The sequence below is a fragment of the Fulmarus glacialis genome, unplaced genomic scaffold, assembly GCF_000690835.1.
Source record: "Fulmarus glacialis isolate BGI_N327 unplaced genomic scaffold, ASM69083v1 scaffold2079, whole genome shotgun sequence".
Taxonomy (NCBI): Eukaryota; Metazoa; Chordata; class Aves; order Procellariiformes; family Procellariidae; genus Fulmarus; species Fulmarus glacialis.
The window spans coordinates 11,825-28,838 of NW_009233670.1; the positions used below are offsets into that span (position 1 = coordinate 11,825).

Sequence of the window (17,014 nt, forward strand, 5' to 3'; positions counted from 1 at the left end):
CAGTAGAGCACAAGGAGAACAGAACGTCTAGAAGGCACGTTGCAGGATCTCAAGCACTATGAATGTACTGCTTTTGTGCAATGCTGCAAAGCCTTCCACAGCAGCCTTCAGCCTAACTTAGCTCCTTGGACACTGGAGAAGGAAGAAAATGTGCCTGCTATTTATATATGTATTAATATTGAAATCCTGCTAGCTGTCAAAGATACTGCACAACACTCAAACTGATTGATACCTGTATTCACCATGTTAATCAGATGCTTGCCTAACCTGTGTTATTTTTCTTTTAGTTATGCAAGACGAGATGTGCTTCCTCTGGGAAAATTCACAGTCAACTTGAGCGGATGTCCAAGAAATAGCATCTTCACGGAGCACATATACCGCATTATCCAGCAGCTTGTTCCAGCAGTAAGAATAATGGCATTATAGTGCTTTAATATTTCCGATGGTAGATGTTGGTCTAATTGTTTCAACCAAATAAACAATATTTTAGTTAAAGGCAGGCTTCTTAAATGGAGGCTCCTGCTATCCGTGTAGATGGCAGATAAAAATGGAGATATGGCTTGCCTGTCATGAAGTCTCTATTTACCTAGTCATCTAGGATGAATATGGAATAAAATCATATCCTCATAGGTATTAAACTGACAGACAGATGCTGCATACTTTGTCTTTCTGGATTGATGTGTTTAGACATTTAGGTTATTTCATTATCGTGTCGTTAACTGTTTATCCCCAAGTTTGTGGATACTGTTCTGCAAAAAATTCATAGTAATTCAGTTTGGGTTCATAGTAACTGTATTGCTGCAATAAATAACTTGTTGTTGTTTTGCTTACCCTAGGTGTGCAATACAGGTGATATGAGTTCTTAACAGCGTTCTTTTCCTTTGGGAAATTTTTTTTTTTAAGTATTTAGCATTTGGCCATTTGGGGTAAAGTGTATTCTATATTGTGGTAATAAGTCTTGTTTTACTTACTCTGGAGGTTCACAGTTATAGCTCTTGTTAAAGGAAGCAGTATTTACTAGGGAAGCTGGAGGAGAGGAAATGTGCTGATTAGTTTCTTTTCTCGTTGCAGTCCTATCGCCTACAAATGACCATTGAAAACATGAACCATTCACGATTTATCCCACACAAAGACTACGCAGCTAATCGCTTAGTCAGTGGAGTATTGCAGCTTGCCAGCAACACTTCCCTTGTAGTAGATGAGACTCAGCTTGAGCAAGGACAGCTTGACACAACAGGTAGACATTTTTTGTTTACCAAAAAAAAAAAAAAATCTCATCTGGAAGGTTAAAAATTGATATATTTTAAGACAGTGGTGCTAATTGTGTCCCAGTAATAACTTTCTATTACAAAACTGTTTGTGGTTTCCTTATATTCTTTCATTGCTTGAAGTAGCTTTCTGCTAGTCTGCAGCCTTCTCAGACGACTTACAGCTGGATCTCCTGGGGGTTTTTTTCCTGTTTTACTTTCTGGAATTTTCTGGTATTTTGCTCAGAAATGCTTGTATTGAGTCAAAATCTCTATCCCAGACCACAGATGACCAATAACGAAACAAGATGGTTCCTTGTTTAGTATAGCTTTGTTTGCATTGTAGAGAACTCTGGACAGTGTCTTTGACACTTGGTGGAAAAGGCCCCTGATTTGAGTAACTCTTTAGACCAAAATACCTCCGATTCGTTAGAATGGCCTTTCAGTTTCTTGTAATCATGAATGAAGAAGGGGGGGGAAGAATACACTGCTGCCTTATGCTTTATACTTGCACTGTTTACATGGAAACCGTCCCTGAAAACCCAACTAAAAACTGGAGATAAAAAAAATAGCTATTACTGTGTGGAACAGAATGATGATCCTATCTTGTAAGCTGATGTAGTGCTGTGTACTATGCTTTCTACAGAGCTTTAGACGGTTAATTTAATTATAACCTGCATAAAAGAAGTAAGTTGTGGTACCTATTAACAGTTCAGCAACTGGAGAATGCATAGTATGGATATCTCTGGTGATTTCAAGGAAAGATGGATAGGAAATCCCTGGAAGTGACTTTATATTAAAATAGAAATGCTATCTTGGGGAACCTGCTACACTGTGTGATGCTATAAGCCTGTTGGGTCTCCCTAACGAGTATCAGTACTCTGTCCCATTCAAGCACTTAGTCTGGCAGAACTAGTGAGGTGCAGATTTCAGGTTGATTCTATGTAGAAACACAATCTTTTTTTTTTTTTAATTACTGCTATTAAAAGTTGTTCATTGAAATTATTCACTGGGTTTTGAGTCTTCAGTATTTTTTTTGTTACTCTCCTTTAGTGAAGTTACAAAATTTCACTAAAGAAAATACTAAAACTAGTAGAAATCTTTGCATTATCTGTTTCAAAAAAATGTCAAAACATGAAAAACTCCCATTTACAGAAAAATCTTGCTGTGCTGGTTTATAGGTTTTCTAAAATGTTTGTCCTTAATGTCTAAAAAACTCAACATTTAATGAAAAGTAATATTTTAGGTATTAAAAGTTGCAGATAAAAAAGGCTTGTTAAGTTTACTTCACTTCTGTTGGTGTGATGTTGTTCTCTACTGAATTTAGAGTAAAAAAAGTAAGAATTTTTAATTTCTTGTAGCAATGTTGGGAACTAAATTTAATCCTAGAGAAGAATAAGTATCTTTAGATCTAGTAGTTGGTTTGGAACTCTTGGAAGTTACAGCTTAGAGACTTCAAAGGGGAAAATGTCCCAGAAGTAAACCATAATATTAAATTTGCCTTTATTTACTAACTTTGCCTTTATTTACAGTATAGTAAATTAATACTAATTCATTAAAGGCAAAAACATAACCGTAGATGCGTCATTTGATGCAGTAACACTGCTGAAGAGAAATTTGAATTGTTGGGTACATGTCGGTATTTCAAAGGGAGAATTTCAAGAATTAACCAGTTAATTTGTCAATCTTAACTTTCTAGATTTTACATAACTTAGTTCCAGGTAAGGCAAGTGACTTCTATAACAATTTGGCAAAATGAGGAGTATGTTTTTCAGCTGTTCTGGTCTTGCTAGTCTATCTAATGTGTTCTTTATCCAGCAAGACTTCCACCCCCGGTTAGACTACACTTTCTGTCAGATAATTGGTAGTGTTTTGTCCTCTTTTGAGGAGATTTTTTTTTTCTCTGTAAACAGTTATCTGGCTTTGTAGGACCGATGAAAACATTAGCTATTAACACATATACTAGGCCAGATAAAAGTTAGGCTTGAAATCCTTCAAGAATTCTTGATTTTGGCCTTAAGAAAGGGTTCTCTGTGTACGGAAGACACCACAGACACGAGAAGAAACAAAAAGAAGGATGCTTGCAAGAATATTTCTACCAGCTGCTCATTAAAAACAGATTGGAAAAAAAAAATCAAGTCTGACATTTGTTTAGGTCCAGTTGTCAGAGAATTTGTTCTTGCTTTTCTAGGTGTACATAATGTGACAGCACTGGGTAATCTGATAACTTGGCAGAAGGTGGATTATGACTTCAATTACCACCAGATGGAATTCCCATGCAATATTAACGTTCTTATCACTTCAGAGGGCCGATCACTCCTACCGGTATGGCAAAGTCTTCCTGAATTTGGGGAATAATTACAGTTGGTAGCTACTTACTTAGAGCATGCCATTCCAGAGACACGTGAAGACAGGAAAAGAGTCTTATGACCAGGGGTGGGTATGATACTGGCAGTACTCGTGCTACAGCAGCTACTCGAGATACACTCGTGGCTGCAGCCAGGCCAAGAACCTGTTCAAAGGAGAACCAAGAGATTGACCTTCCCTCCTCCTTGGCTGAACAGTGTAGTGATGGCAAGGCAGTGACTGAAGTTATTGACGGAGGTCCCATAATGGGTAAAGCCTGCAGCCACGCTGCTACTCTCAAAGCCGTACTCTAGTACAGTAGTTTCTGAGCTGATGGGCACATGAATAAAGAGCAACGGATCTGGCGTTGACTCTAGAAAAACTGAGTAGCCTAAGCTTAGAGACACCTGATCTCTTGCATTCCAGCTTTATGAACTGAATGTTTGCTCTCTGGCCTCTAAGTGAAGCCAACTCCTGCTTGAGTAAGGATTTCATGCTGGTTTTCAAAAAGGGAACCATTAAATATTTAAAGAATAAATTGTCTTACCTTAATTCTGGGAAATAGTGACTTCTGTTGCTTTAGAGATTAAATTAGTCTTGGAATAGAAAAAAATAGGATGTGGAAAGAGATGATATGTAATTTTATTTTTCAGTCAGATTGCCAAGTCCACTTACAACCACAGATAATTCCACCAAACATGGAAGAGTATATGAACAGCCTCCTAACAGCAGTCCTCCCTTCTGTGTTGAACAAATTTCGAATTTATCTAAGTTTATTGAGGCTGCTGGACTACAGTATATCTGATGAAGTGACCAAGGTATGGAAGACTTCACTAATATGTTTTCAACTGTATATTCAGATAGAAAGCACCTTAATAGAGAGTTATTGTACTTTCCCATTGCTCGCCCTGTCAGTGATTCTCCTTGAAGTTTTCTAAAAACCAAACAGAATCTTGTCCTGAATGTGCCTTCAAGGACTTGTACTCTTGAGTCTTTCAGTATATACTGTACACTGCTTTCTAAAGCTCATTTTGAAAACTAATTCTTTTCAAAGATGAGAACTACCCTGTTTTTACTCAGGCTCGCTTCCCGACAATAATGAGTTGAAATGTTTCTCCTGTAATCTAAGGGTCGTTATGGTGTTTAGCTCCTTAAAAGCTTATCTCGTCGTGAAGATTCTTTTTGGCCACTTAATTACATGCTGTATTGTTTATAGGCAGTAGAAGAAGACTTTGTAGAAATGCGGAAGAATGACCCCGAGAGCATAACAGCTGATGATCTGCACAGAACTCTGCTTGTAGCAAGGTGGGTAGCGCTGTTTGTCGTAACTGAAGACTTTCTAGCAAGCTGGTAATGAATAAAGTCAATGCTCAGTCTGCAGTTTGATTGCAGTTGCATGAGGCTGGCTAGCAAATCAAAAGGTGGAATTGCCTCTTCCTTTGTTCCTCTTGTCACAGATTCTTAGTTACGCAAAGTATTTCCTCCCTGCTTTCTTCCCATGCCTTCTAGTTATAGGATACTGAAAGAAAACTGGTTTTGTACTGAATTAGCTTATCAAACCTGACACATGAACAAGCTCTTATTCAATTAATTGCTGTTTCTGCTCATCTAGGTTCCTGTCTCTCAGCGCGGGGCAGACCACGCTGTCAAGAGAGAGGTGGCTGAGAGCAAAACAACTGGAGGCATTACGTAAAGCCAGACTTCAGCAGCAAAAATGTGTTAATGGGAATGAACTTTAATATTTTGTGGATGTCGCTATGAGAATTTGTCTAATCCTAGATGGAACCCATACTAAGATTGGAATATTGTTTATACCAGTTTTTGTAGATAATTTATACCAAAAAGTTATGGATATTTACCCTTGCAGTCTGAACACACTTAACTCTGTTCAGCCAGTTAAACATATTTTATGAAATTTTTTTGGAGCCTGTTTTGTAATTGAAAATTGGTAACAATGAGCAAATTGTTTGATATTAAACTTTAATACTGAAATTGTGTAAACTTATTTCCTTTAATAATAAGAAAATTCAACCCAGAGCCCTTCATACACAGCAGTGGTAGGCTCTATTCTGGAATAAGTTTGTGATGTAATTCTTGAATGGCTGAATTTTGAGGATCAGAGGTCTTGGCTAACCAGCAGCTGCAGCTGAAAGAAACATTGACTTCAGTATCTAGAACTGTGTACTGTTGTTCCCAGGAGCGAAGGCACATGCACTCAGAGCAGCAGTGTAATAGTGGTTACAGTGTGGTATAGAGAAGTGATTTGATCTTATCCATGATAAGGTTCCAGTATGAAATACATCTTTATTGTACTTAGAGAAGACCACAACTAACTTCTGAAATCTCTCTAATAAGCTTTAGTCTGGCACAACTTTCTTAAGGAAAAGAAAAATCATTAGTTGGAGAATTGGTGATACTCATGTACTCATACAAAATGTATCTTACTTTCTACATTACCAATAATGCAGTGTGTTTAAATTGTTTGACTAATACCAATTAAGAATGGTCTCTACACATCTTACTCATGCTGTACTCTTTGAGCTGGTTTTCAGAGGACATGCTGCCCCTAGACTTGTAGAACTAGTTTAACAAGAAAAAAGGCTCCTGCCAAGTTTACATTAGGCTGCTACCACCTTTACTTAGTGCTTTTTCATGACTGAGATTGTGTGAACAGGAACCCCTTTTTTTACTGCATTCTTCCTATTTTAAACATGACATTGTTTTTTGCTGCACAGCCAATCTGAAACTGTCCTTTTCATCTCTGCATACTAATAATAATTTGAGTATTTATTATGATAAACAGTTTGTGTATCTTAAACTTGAGCCAGGTTTGATGCCCTTTCAAATCACTTACAGCTTATTTCTTTTTTTGAAAACTAAAATGAACATTCATGGTTTCATCTGACTTGTGCTACATTAATATGAAGTTAAACAACTGAACAAATATAGGAAGAAAATGAAGCCTCTCTTCAAAAGGCAGCCTGGCTGGAAAGCATAGTTGGTTTGTAACATTTTTCTTTCAGTGCTGCTTAGAGGATGGTTTTATGCATATTGCCATGGATTATTTGAGACATCTCCAATATTTCATAAGCATTGGACAATGCACAAGCTGGCAGGACACAATACTTTTGGATCACCAAGTAATGAACCAATACAGATCAGGAATTAGCTTCCAGGAAGATATGCCCCAGCCTGTGGACTAAGCCACTTTTTTTTAAATATAGGAGTGACATTATAGCTACTGGTACCCTTGCCCTACAGGACTCTCTTAGGCTGTAGAAGTCACTATGTATGTGTACAGATTGGTTTCTCTTTCTCCTACCAAAATAATGGCAAAGTATTTGGAATTTCCTCTCACTTCTCCAGAACATTTGCAAGTACCAGGTTAGCCAGTTTTTAAGGATGTCCTCATAAATGTATCTATGAGTTGGGTTTTTTTCCCCCCTCCCCTGAGGCCAGGGCTGTAGCAGTGCAATGCTAGAAGAAAAGGATAAGGGACTCACGTCATGTGTGTGTCCCCTGACTGACTGGGGATGTTATTAATGTCTGTAACTGCCTGAAGGGAGGCTGCCAAGAGGATGGAGCCAGGCTCGTTCCTCTGGTGCCCAGCGATGCACAAGTGGCCATGGGCACATACTGAAACACAGGAGGTTCTCTCTGGACATCACTGTGAGGGTAGCTGAGCTGAGCTGCCCAGAGCAGCAGGGGAGGCTCCATCCTTGGAGATGTTCAAAAGCCACCTGGCCACCATCCCAGGTACCCAGCTCCAGGTGGCCCTGCTTGAGCAGAGGGGTTGGACTAGGTGACCTCCAGCAGTCCCTTCCAACTTCAACCATTCTGTGATTCTGTGACTCTTCAGTCAGAAAAAGTCAAGACAACACACCCATCTTCAAAACTTAACACCCCAGAACCCTGGAGTACCATATCCCTTAACACCATGTGCCCAAAACCATCTTTTGATTCCACTTTTTTTATTAAAATATCTCAGGTATATTGCTCACATTAAAATACAGCAGTAGTTTAATTTTAAATATAGCCACAAGGATAGACACTCAAAAAACCCAAACCCACATCACTTTAATAAAACAAATAAATAAATCAGATTTGTTTATCAAAGTTTCAGCACATCAGGATTAGACGATAATCGTATCAGACACGCTAGAGGTCCTAAGACACTACTACCCTACCCATATGACACTACTTTCTCAGAACACCACGTGCAGCCTATCTACAGTACATGGACTAGAACACAGAGGCACAGGGTCTATAATGGTGGTTATAGTTATAAACCACAGCATAGTGAGATCCTGCTTTTACAGTAGCTTTTGGATAATGTCCTATACTAGAATGGCATAGCAAGGCATTTCTGGGAAATAGTAATTTAGATAGATTTAATCTTTTGACACACATAGATAAGGGGGGTTTTTTATCCAGTTCCCAGCATGTATGCAAAGCTTGAGTTGGTAATGAATTTGGTTTTGATTAGGTGCTGACAACTATGCTCTAATGCAACACTGATTTTATGAAACAGTACGCTTGCCTTCAGTTTTAGAAGTTATTTGGAACTTTTGCATCTGGACAGTTAGAATATAGTTTAAAAAAAAAGTCATAGCACAGAGGGACACAATGCCTGAAGGTCAGGTATCTGGCTTGTCTTGCTTTACAGAGAGACAAAAAAATTAGAGCAAGTTGCCAGTGTTTGGAATGTGGAAAAAAGGAAATAGGAATAGCTTTAGCATGGGCAAGACAATTAAGAGGACATTTGCTCCATTTCCCCTCACCTCAAAACAAGTGGGGGGGGGGGAAATCTACAAACTAAATTTGCACTGCAGGATCGTGAATATTTCAGATTGGATCTATATGCCTTACCTTTACTGAAAGTGTCCCAGGACGTGGGGAAAGAAAAGGACAGCAAAAAAAAAAAATCTTAATTTCTGGTTAACATAATTAAATTCAACAAAAATGCATCAATTCCCATTGTAGAGGCACAATTCATAGAAAGCTGTATCTAAAACTTCAATGGAAACAAGTAAAAATACTAGTCCAAAAATAAATAAAATGTAATTTACTGGTAAGTTATTTTGCTGGTGCAGTGCAAAGTAAGTAAGGTCATAGAAGTGCAGTATCACCTTTTTAGTATAAATACTTTCTACATAAGTCAGAAGAGCTACAAAATTAGTCTCCAAAAATAACTGTGCAACACATTTAAGATAGACAGCATGCTTATTAAATCCCAGTGTCTAAGCTACCTGTTTAATATGGTTTACCGTTCTTTTGTCTCAGCTGCCTGAGGGAATTCTGAAGCTTGGTCAGAACCAAATTCATTTGCATCTCTCACTTCCTGTAAACAAGTTATCTTTATTATTGTTCCCAGTATTCAGTAGCAGTTCATGCCACAATGAGTCCTGATGCAATTTTTTTTAGTATTGTATTAAAAGCCGCAACTAGAAGAACACTTCCTAAATTAGCAACTAGATTTGAATTATTCGTGTCTGGCATTGCGTAAACATTTCTTTCAGTTCTTTTTGTTTGATTTCATTTATAGCTTCTGCTTCTGCAGGGCTCTTCTGGACCTTTGCCACAGCAAAATTAATCCCTTGAGTCAATCCTGCTTGTGTGATGTTAGCAACCTGGACCATGGAACTGCGAATTTTAGCAAAAGGAGAAACAGCTCTGCTACTGCTACTGTCAGCTGGAGAAGGAGTCATGTGGAGTCCTGTCTCAAGGTTGCCAGATACAGATCCTGGGCTTTTATGAGATTTAGTGCAGTCAGTCCCACCAACAGCTAAGAGCTGAGGATTTGGCTCAGAAGACTGTACATCCAACTTAGATGGCCTGGAAGGAATGTCTCCAATAGCTTCAGCCTTGGTTTCTGCTTTCTTAGATGTATGATTGCTGTTTTGATTTATTATGTGATGGGGCTCTTGAGAACCAGCCTCAGCCTCCAAAGCACCTGACATCTTGTTTTGAGCATCATGCACAAACCTCTGGCAGTACACATCAATAGGTTTAGCAAATTCCATCTCCACATTGTCAGCAGAAGGCGTGGGTATGTCTTCACAGTCAGACCGGCTGGCCTGAGAGACAGGGATCTCGGCTGGAACGTGAATGCTAATGTTCATGTCAGTGCTGCTTATAGACTGGGACCGACTGCCCAACCGTGGAGCTGAGGCAATGATACCACAGCTAGGCAGCAGGTAGTCTGTCTGCCCTATGTTCTCTAGAGAGTCAGTTAGCTGGTTGTCCTCATCAGATTTAGAATTAGTCAGGAAGTCATCTGAGTGGAATGAGTCATTATCTGATACTTCTGTATCAGATTCAGTATGGACTTTAGTATCTGCCACTGGATTCTCTAAAGTTTCAAGGCTACTATCTGATTTCCAAAGATTCACTTTCAAATTTGGTTTTAAAAAATTGACTTTCACTTCAGGTTTGGTAAAGCTGCCTAACTTCCGAAGATTGCTAATGTTTACATTGGATTTGGTTTGTTTCACTTTTTGATTGAGAGATGAAAACTTGCTCAATAAATAATTCTTGCCTTGGGCCAGGGACCCTCTGTTCTGAGACCGAATGCCAATGATGTCTTCATGAGGTTTACTGCTCTTCCTGGAAGACAAAGAAAAAATCTCTCACGTACAATCAAGGCAGTCTCATTTATAAACACCAAGTATTTACCATCTTCCAGTCTACTTCCATAATACAGATGGACATTTTGGTAACTACGTTATATGGGTACAATTATGTAAGGAAAGGATAAGCTAATCAAATTCAAAACAACAAAAAAGGAGGGCTGCTACAGAATGGTAGCCAAACAAGGGGAAAAGCAAGCTTCTGCAGGCATTTTCAGTTTTAGATGAAGCTGGATTTGAATTCTCTGTATTTGTAACTCTGACTTTGTGTATGCTGTACGCAGTAGCCAGATTTAGCAAATATTCAGTCTTCAGTACCTGTAAAAAAGAGCAAGATTTTCTTGCTACACTTCCGACTCAGCTGGGAAAAGAAGCTGAAATAGTAGCTCAATAATCAAATGCAGAAAAAAGTTATTGGAATATGTGCCCTAATAGCTTTCGCTTGACAATTTACAATTGCGCTTCACAACACATTTTCTAGTAGTTCATACAGTCTGAATTGGAAGGGTCCCAAAATAATGCAACAGATCACACTTGAACTGGTAAAACGTGCTAAACTTCAGCTAGCCATCCTCTTATTTCTACTCCATTGTCCTTTGTAAATTATTTCCACACCGTTAACACCTCACCAATATTTGTAGGTAAAGGTTACTTCTGTTTGATTGTAGACAATTGACTTATTAGAGAAAACTATCTAAAAAAATTCTAGTAAGTACTTTTAATTATTAACTATGCTTTCATGTGCCCTTTTCTTTTAGTGGGCTTGCGAAACAAAAATTTCTGTGCCATTCTGACTAACATTTAGGAGTTTAACTTCAGCCATTTCTTCACACAAGACCTGTAATGTAACCTGGATTTGTTAAATACTCAACTGCAGTGGAATCCAAGCCAGATTTACACTTCATAGGTTGTCTTCTTACTGCAGAAGCAGACATTAAGTTCGGATACGAAAAATTAAATTTGACAAACTAATCATGAACCATCATGCAGTATGTTATTTACATTTGGTAGTGTATATTGTCTATACGCACACACGTATAAAATAGTATTCTATACTTCTAGATAAGCACCTGCAGACAGTTGTTATTGAAGCAGCATACGGACAAATTAATTCCTAGCACAGTAGCTATAGATGGTTTTTTTAGGCATCGTATATATGACTGGTACCATGTACTGTTAGCCACTGAGAAGAGAGCAGAAGTGGGACACAGAAGATTCACATCATTTAAGTACTCACCTCTCTAGCTTTTTCTCAATAATGGGCACATCTAATCCCATTGCTTGCTTTGTGATTCTCAGCATTTCTGCAATGCACTGAAGAGTGTCTGAAATCCAATTAGCAGCCTGTCAGATCCTTAAAAAAACCTTTAAAATCCATATTCCAAAACCTAAAATTAGACTTATTTTTGTAATGTAGTTAAGTTAGTTTGGTTTTCTTGGTGGTTTTTTTCTTTCACCCTACAGAACAGTTGCACCCTAACAAGTTGCAATTCTGATTTTAAGCTTACAAAATCAGCTTAAAGAATAGACTCTCCTTAAGCCCTAAATAATGGGCGTAAGTGAATCTCTGCCATAATTCATCATTTGTGGAAGGAAGAGAAGCAATTATATTTATTCTAATCCATGTTGACAAAACTCAGTGCTCCACGTAAGAAGTGATATTTTCCCCTTATTAGTGTTCATTTAATTTAGTTAAACAACAAGCAAGAACATTTCTAGACATTGATTTCACTAAATAAATAATTTCTTCCACTCTTTAGGAGCTAATTTTAAGTTCATTTTATCGGTTTTTGGAGCAATAAAGATCTGAGCATGGAAATGTCTCAATTCTAGAGAGACACGTTGCTTTAAAGCCATATCTGAAACATATTTTTCTCTGTATTAAAACAGTAACATTCTAGTATTCACCCAGGAAGTCACATACAGGGTTGTTTTTTTTCGGTTCCCCACCCCACATAACTGAATTATATTAAAATTTATCCTTCTTCAGAAGCTATTGGAAGAGCAATGGAAAAAGTGTTTCCTAGAGAAACACTGAATACACTTTTATGCATAAAATTTTTTACATATGAAACAAACCTTTTCCATCTTCTTCTGGGTTGCGTACCACAGCTCTAAGCGTGTGAAAATACCCACTCATTTCTTTGTATTTGTAATGCAGCCTCATGCAAGAGAACTTGGGTTTGCCAAACAGAGTAGGCTCAGGCCCTGAAAAATAAACCAGGAGATTAGGAATCTTCTTTAACCAAACACTGAAAGAGATACTGCAAAGACTGCACCTAAACATATGTAAGAGTTGACAGTCTTTTTCAGCATAAAAAACTTCATGTTTTCTTTGGAGTAGGATAGACATTTTAAATGAAAGATTTTCACAATAACTAAACAATCAATTACTTACAAAAAGCAATTAGACTCTCTGCGTATGTCTATTATAATCCAGCCTGATTTTTTATTACAGATCTTCTTTTCAAATAGAAGAAAAAAAATTCTACACCTATTACATCCTGTGTTTTAGGGTATGCTCCTGCAAGGATTAAAGAGAAAGCTAATATATTTTTACCAAGTGGAAGCAATGTAAGTTTCAAGATTTAGACCAAGTACTTCAACTCCTCAATGCACTGCATCATATCTGTATCATTAAAAGGGGTTATTTTTGTTTTTATAAGGTATATCGTCTAGATGTTTCAACTATATTCTGTACGTCAGGATGTACTATGGACCTCCACAATAGAGAACTGAGAGAGACTTTTCCGCTGAACTCTTAGAAATTGCACATAGGTAGTGAAGTTACAGTAAGGAGATGATGAAATCACTACATATTGTGTAATGGAGGATTAAACTCTTCGGGGGCGGGGGGGCATACACTGGGAGCCACAAAAATTTCCTCCCCTTCTCTACAGATGAAAAAGTTGGAAAGTCAGAGATGTCACATCTTTAATACTTTCAGCTGAAAGTGCTGGATTTAGTCTGCAGATATTACATTCTTTAGTCAATAAGTTAATCAGCATAACAAGGGGATTTCATAATAGCATGTTTCTTTCTCAAGGTCTGATAAGAAGAGTTTTAAAAAGAGCTATGAAACAGATCTAAGGTATGATTCAGAACCAGCTGCTGTATTTGGATCAAAGAAAGTGCACTGAATGTGATTCGTTATAGAAGTTGATCAAATTGTTACTGCCAATTGATAAATAATGAAATTTGTTTTGATGAATCCATGGGTTTGTCTTTTTGTTTGTGTTTTTGTTTTGGTTTTTTTCTGTTTTGGTTCGGTTTGGTTTTAAGAGTTTGAAAGAGGGAAATTTTAGAACCCTACCAGTGATCAAAGTTTCCATTTCAAGCAGTAGAAAAAGACAGTACTCTGAGAGAACACAGATTCAACTCTGGCATCCGTTATCAGCAAGAAAGCACATTTCTAGCTATGGTGGACTACACAGGATATATGCAATATATTGAGGCTTGCTGTTTCAATATATTTGAAGGATGCTTTGATAAGTGCTCAAGCTATTGCTAAGAGCATTCAAGAAAGATATATGGCGACTACATTCTTACCTATTTCTATTTTTTCCAGAGCTTCAAGACTTAACCTTTGGTACTGATTCACCTTGTCGATTTCATCGTCATAACTAGAAAAAAAGAATCAGAATTTAATGCTTCCTACTAATATAAAACGAAGCTACTAGAAATAAACTACACATAGTAAGAGAAAGTGGTAACTTACTAGGCCACGTAGTAGGCAGAATTAGAAAGTAACAGCAGAACATCCACATCCTTATGAGTGGCATCAATGAGACTAAGGAAGGGGAAGAAGAAAAATGAATACAGGGAAGAAGGTTTTATTTGCACAGCTGTAACCCATCCCCAGTGTATTTTAGGGACACTCTTTTACAATTGAAGGCACATTACAACAATAGGTTTCAGTTACGGTATGTTATCTTGCGTGATGCTGCTACCTCTTCACAGCCACTGAAAAACAAAGTTAGGTGAGACACTTCACAAGGCAAAACGTGATGTGTCATTAGATGTACCATGCAAAAAGTGGATCCATGTAAGCAACACTCTCTTAAACCTGGAGTTACCTAACAGCTCAAATAGGTCAGCAGCAGGTCCAAAAAAAAAAAAAAAAAAGAAAACCCACAAACTATTAAAAATGCTAAGAGAAATGGAAAAATATCTCAGACTCAGTTAAGGTGATGAGTCTGTGCTTTGAATAGCTATGATAACATCCTGCTTTGCTATTTTTAGATGCTGAAGTTTAACCCGCAGAATATCTAACCACTATTTTTCTTTTACAAGTTAGTGAACTCTGAACTTGGTAAGGAGAGTTATCAGTGAAGTTAGAGTTTACGCTCACTACTTTTCATGAAGAGAAATCTAGGCTTTCCTACTACTGACTCATTACACAAGAATTTAATCTGATCAGATACAGCTTTGAAGTCAAGTTACACTTTCCACAACAGCTCCTCAAACAGTCCCTTCTAGAACTAAGGGTGGTTAGAAGTTCTCTTCATGGTGCCTACCACATTTTGGCACTATTAACTGAATGCATGCATTTCCAGCTGATGTCTCAAAGGTAACTCCAGCATGCACGATTTTTATGGCACTTTCGGAGAAGCACATGTTTAGAGGACCTTTCTTTTTACAATTACAAGTATTCAATCCCTTCAAGGACTCTTGTCATCCTACAAAACTGTCCACTTGTATTCTGTTAACACATCAGCCATCAAAATCATTTAACATCAGTAGTAATTAACAGAGGCAGTAGTAATTAACAGAGGTGTCATGTCATCAGTTATGACTTCATTCAACAAACCTTGGATCACAGTCAATAAGCGCCCATCCTCCATGGAATTTTTCATCATCTGGTAAGAGCAGTTTCATGTAACTCTGCAACAGCTGGCTGATCAATTCCTGATGGGTTCTCAGGTTCTCCTTGTGCAGGGCTTCATGCTCTTTCTCTTTTGTAAATATGGAGTAAAGATCCTCTGTTACAGGGATACCCTGCATCAAATCTAAATAAAACACACAAAATATCAAACAAGGAACGAACAGTTAAAAGTGATATACAGCAATAGTCTGTTGATTACTTTGTAAATTCCTTCCAAATGTTTCATATTTGAAGATACTCTGGAAAAATGGTTATTCTTTCTAAATAGAATGTTGCCTGAAACTGAAAACTCAGTAGGTGTAACACTATTTTCTCTCAGTGAAAAGCAAGAGTTAACTCACTATTTTAAGAAACACTTGCTACATAAGTTTAACTTGTCTAATAGAGATGTTACAAGACATCTGGTTTTTATTATGCTAAAGTGAAGTTAGGAGCAAATTCTACAATGAGTTACACTGCATGTAATCCCTCCGAATTTAATGCTGTTTTAATCTCCAAATGGAAAATGACTGTTCCATATGGTGTCAACTACATAGACGTGAACATTATATACACTCAAGATGTTTTTAAGCTTCAGAAAAAAAAAATTAGTCAAAAAGATAAAGCCAAGATGATTTCAATACTTTTCTAAATACCATAGTTCAGCTTAGCTGAAATTGTATTCTTACCTATGACTGCTTGCCTATAAGCATCCCTGAAACGATTCAAGTAGTATCTGTTTGCAGAATTAACTCCATCTTTCATTACTCCTGCCAGCTTTCTTTCACCAGTCCTCGTGAAGTCACCCTGTTACACAGAACATGCAAATCATGCATATATGCAACTTTGAAGTAGCAGTCTCAGCTCAAAAGCTTTGGCATCCTGAAACTCAGAACTGAATAGATGACAATTCAGAAATTATGTTCAAGTAGCTATTTCATATAGAAGTTGAAAATACTGATTTTCAAAGAGCACCTACTTCTCACGGCACTGTTTGACTCTGCAGAGAATCTTATGCTTTTGACAGACCTATGATTCTATATAAAGTCCTAATGGAAAACAGTAATCTAGACATATATGCCACCTAACATTAAAGCAGAACTTTCAAGACATCAGTCACTGGGATGCTTGAACACGTCGAAAAACCAAAACAAAACAAGCCCCAAAAAACCCCTCCCTTATTTTTTGGCCTTTAATGTAAAAGGAACACTGCTGGAACGATGGAGAAGACCGGAACTTACTGAAAAATGGTTTTCATCTTCTCTGCTTCTGCTACCAAAATAAGACAAGCATAACATACTGAAGGAAAACAGTACATATGCTCACAAGCTCAGAAACAAAAGCAAGTTTCTAGGCCACTGAAGGCTTAGAATTTGAATAAAAAGTAGTTTTGGTAGTTAGAGGATTCTATTTGCAGAGACACTCTGAACATTGGCACAGAGCAGTCCTAAAAGCCATGCCAACTACTATGAAGAACATTTCAAGTGCATTTCACTTTCAAATTAAAAGAAATATCACAATGAAACTGCAAATAAATTTCATCCATGAACCTCAATAGCGAGTAGAGAAATCTTCAAGCAGAATGGCTGAAAATTTAGATCTATGAATCGAGTTCTGTGCTTCAGATTTAAAGTTTAAAATATTTATAATCAAAAGAGTGTCAGGCCGTTGGTGGGATTTTTTTGTTTGGTTTGTTTGGTTTGTGGGGTTTTTTTTGGGGGGGGGGGTTTGTTTTTTTTTTTTGGGGTTTTTTTTTTTAAGATTAATGTAATAGACTAATCAAAGTTCAGTGGAGAGATTTAAAGAGAGATTTAAGTGTTAAGGATTTCCACTGTAACGGTTTTTCCAATGCCAAATACCAGGAATACTAAAAATTGTTCCACCAGTGACTTATACACACAGGAAGTAGCTCAAATTCTACAACTTTT

General features: G+C 37.5%; 2 protein-coding genes across 2 annotated transcripts in view; one reads left to right on the forward strand and one right to left on the reverse strand.

Annotated features, from left to right (window-relative positions):
- The window catches only part of MCMBP (minichromosome maintenance complex binding protein), a 16,851-nt gene extending 11,266 nt beyond the window's left edge, over positions 1–5,585 (forward strand). The window contains exons 10-15 of the mRNA XM_009585376.1: positions 288–405; positions 1,072–1,237; positions 3,439–3,572; positions 4,247–4,411; positions 4,810–4,898; positions 5,206–5,585. Coding sequence (XP_009583671.1) covers positions 288–405; positions 1,072–1,237; positions 3,439–3,572; positions 4,247–4,411; positions 4,810–4,898; positions 5,206–5,332 — 799 coding nt within the window. The 3' untranslated portion in view covers positions 5,333–5,585. The remainder of the gene's footprint in view (positions 1–287; positions 406–1,071; positions 1,238–3,438; positions 3,573–4,246; positions 4,412–4,809; positions 4,899–5,205) is intronic.
- A 3,067-nt stretch (positions 5,586–8,652) lies between these two features.
- INPP5F (inositol polyphosphate-5-phosphatase F) overlaps positions 8,653–17,014 on the reverse strand; it is a gene marked incomplete at its 5' end in the record, with an annotated part of 19,070 nt that continues 10,708 nt past the window's right edge. Inside the window, 7 exon segments of the mRNA XM_009585377.1 lie at positions 8,653–10,199; positions 11,460–11,547; positions 12,302–12,430; positions 13,772–13,845; positions 13,941–14,012; positions 15,033–15,231; positions 15,776–15,893. Coding sequence (XP_009583672.1) covers positions 9,065–10,199; positions 11,460–11,547; positions 12,302–12,430; positions 13,772–13,845; positions 13,941–14,012; positions 15,033–15,231; positions 15,776–15,893 — 1,815 coding nt within the window.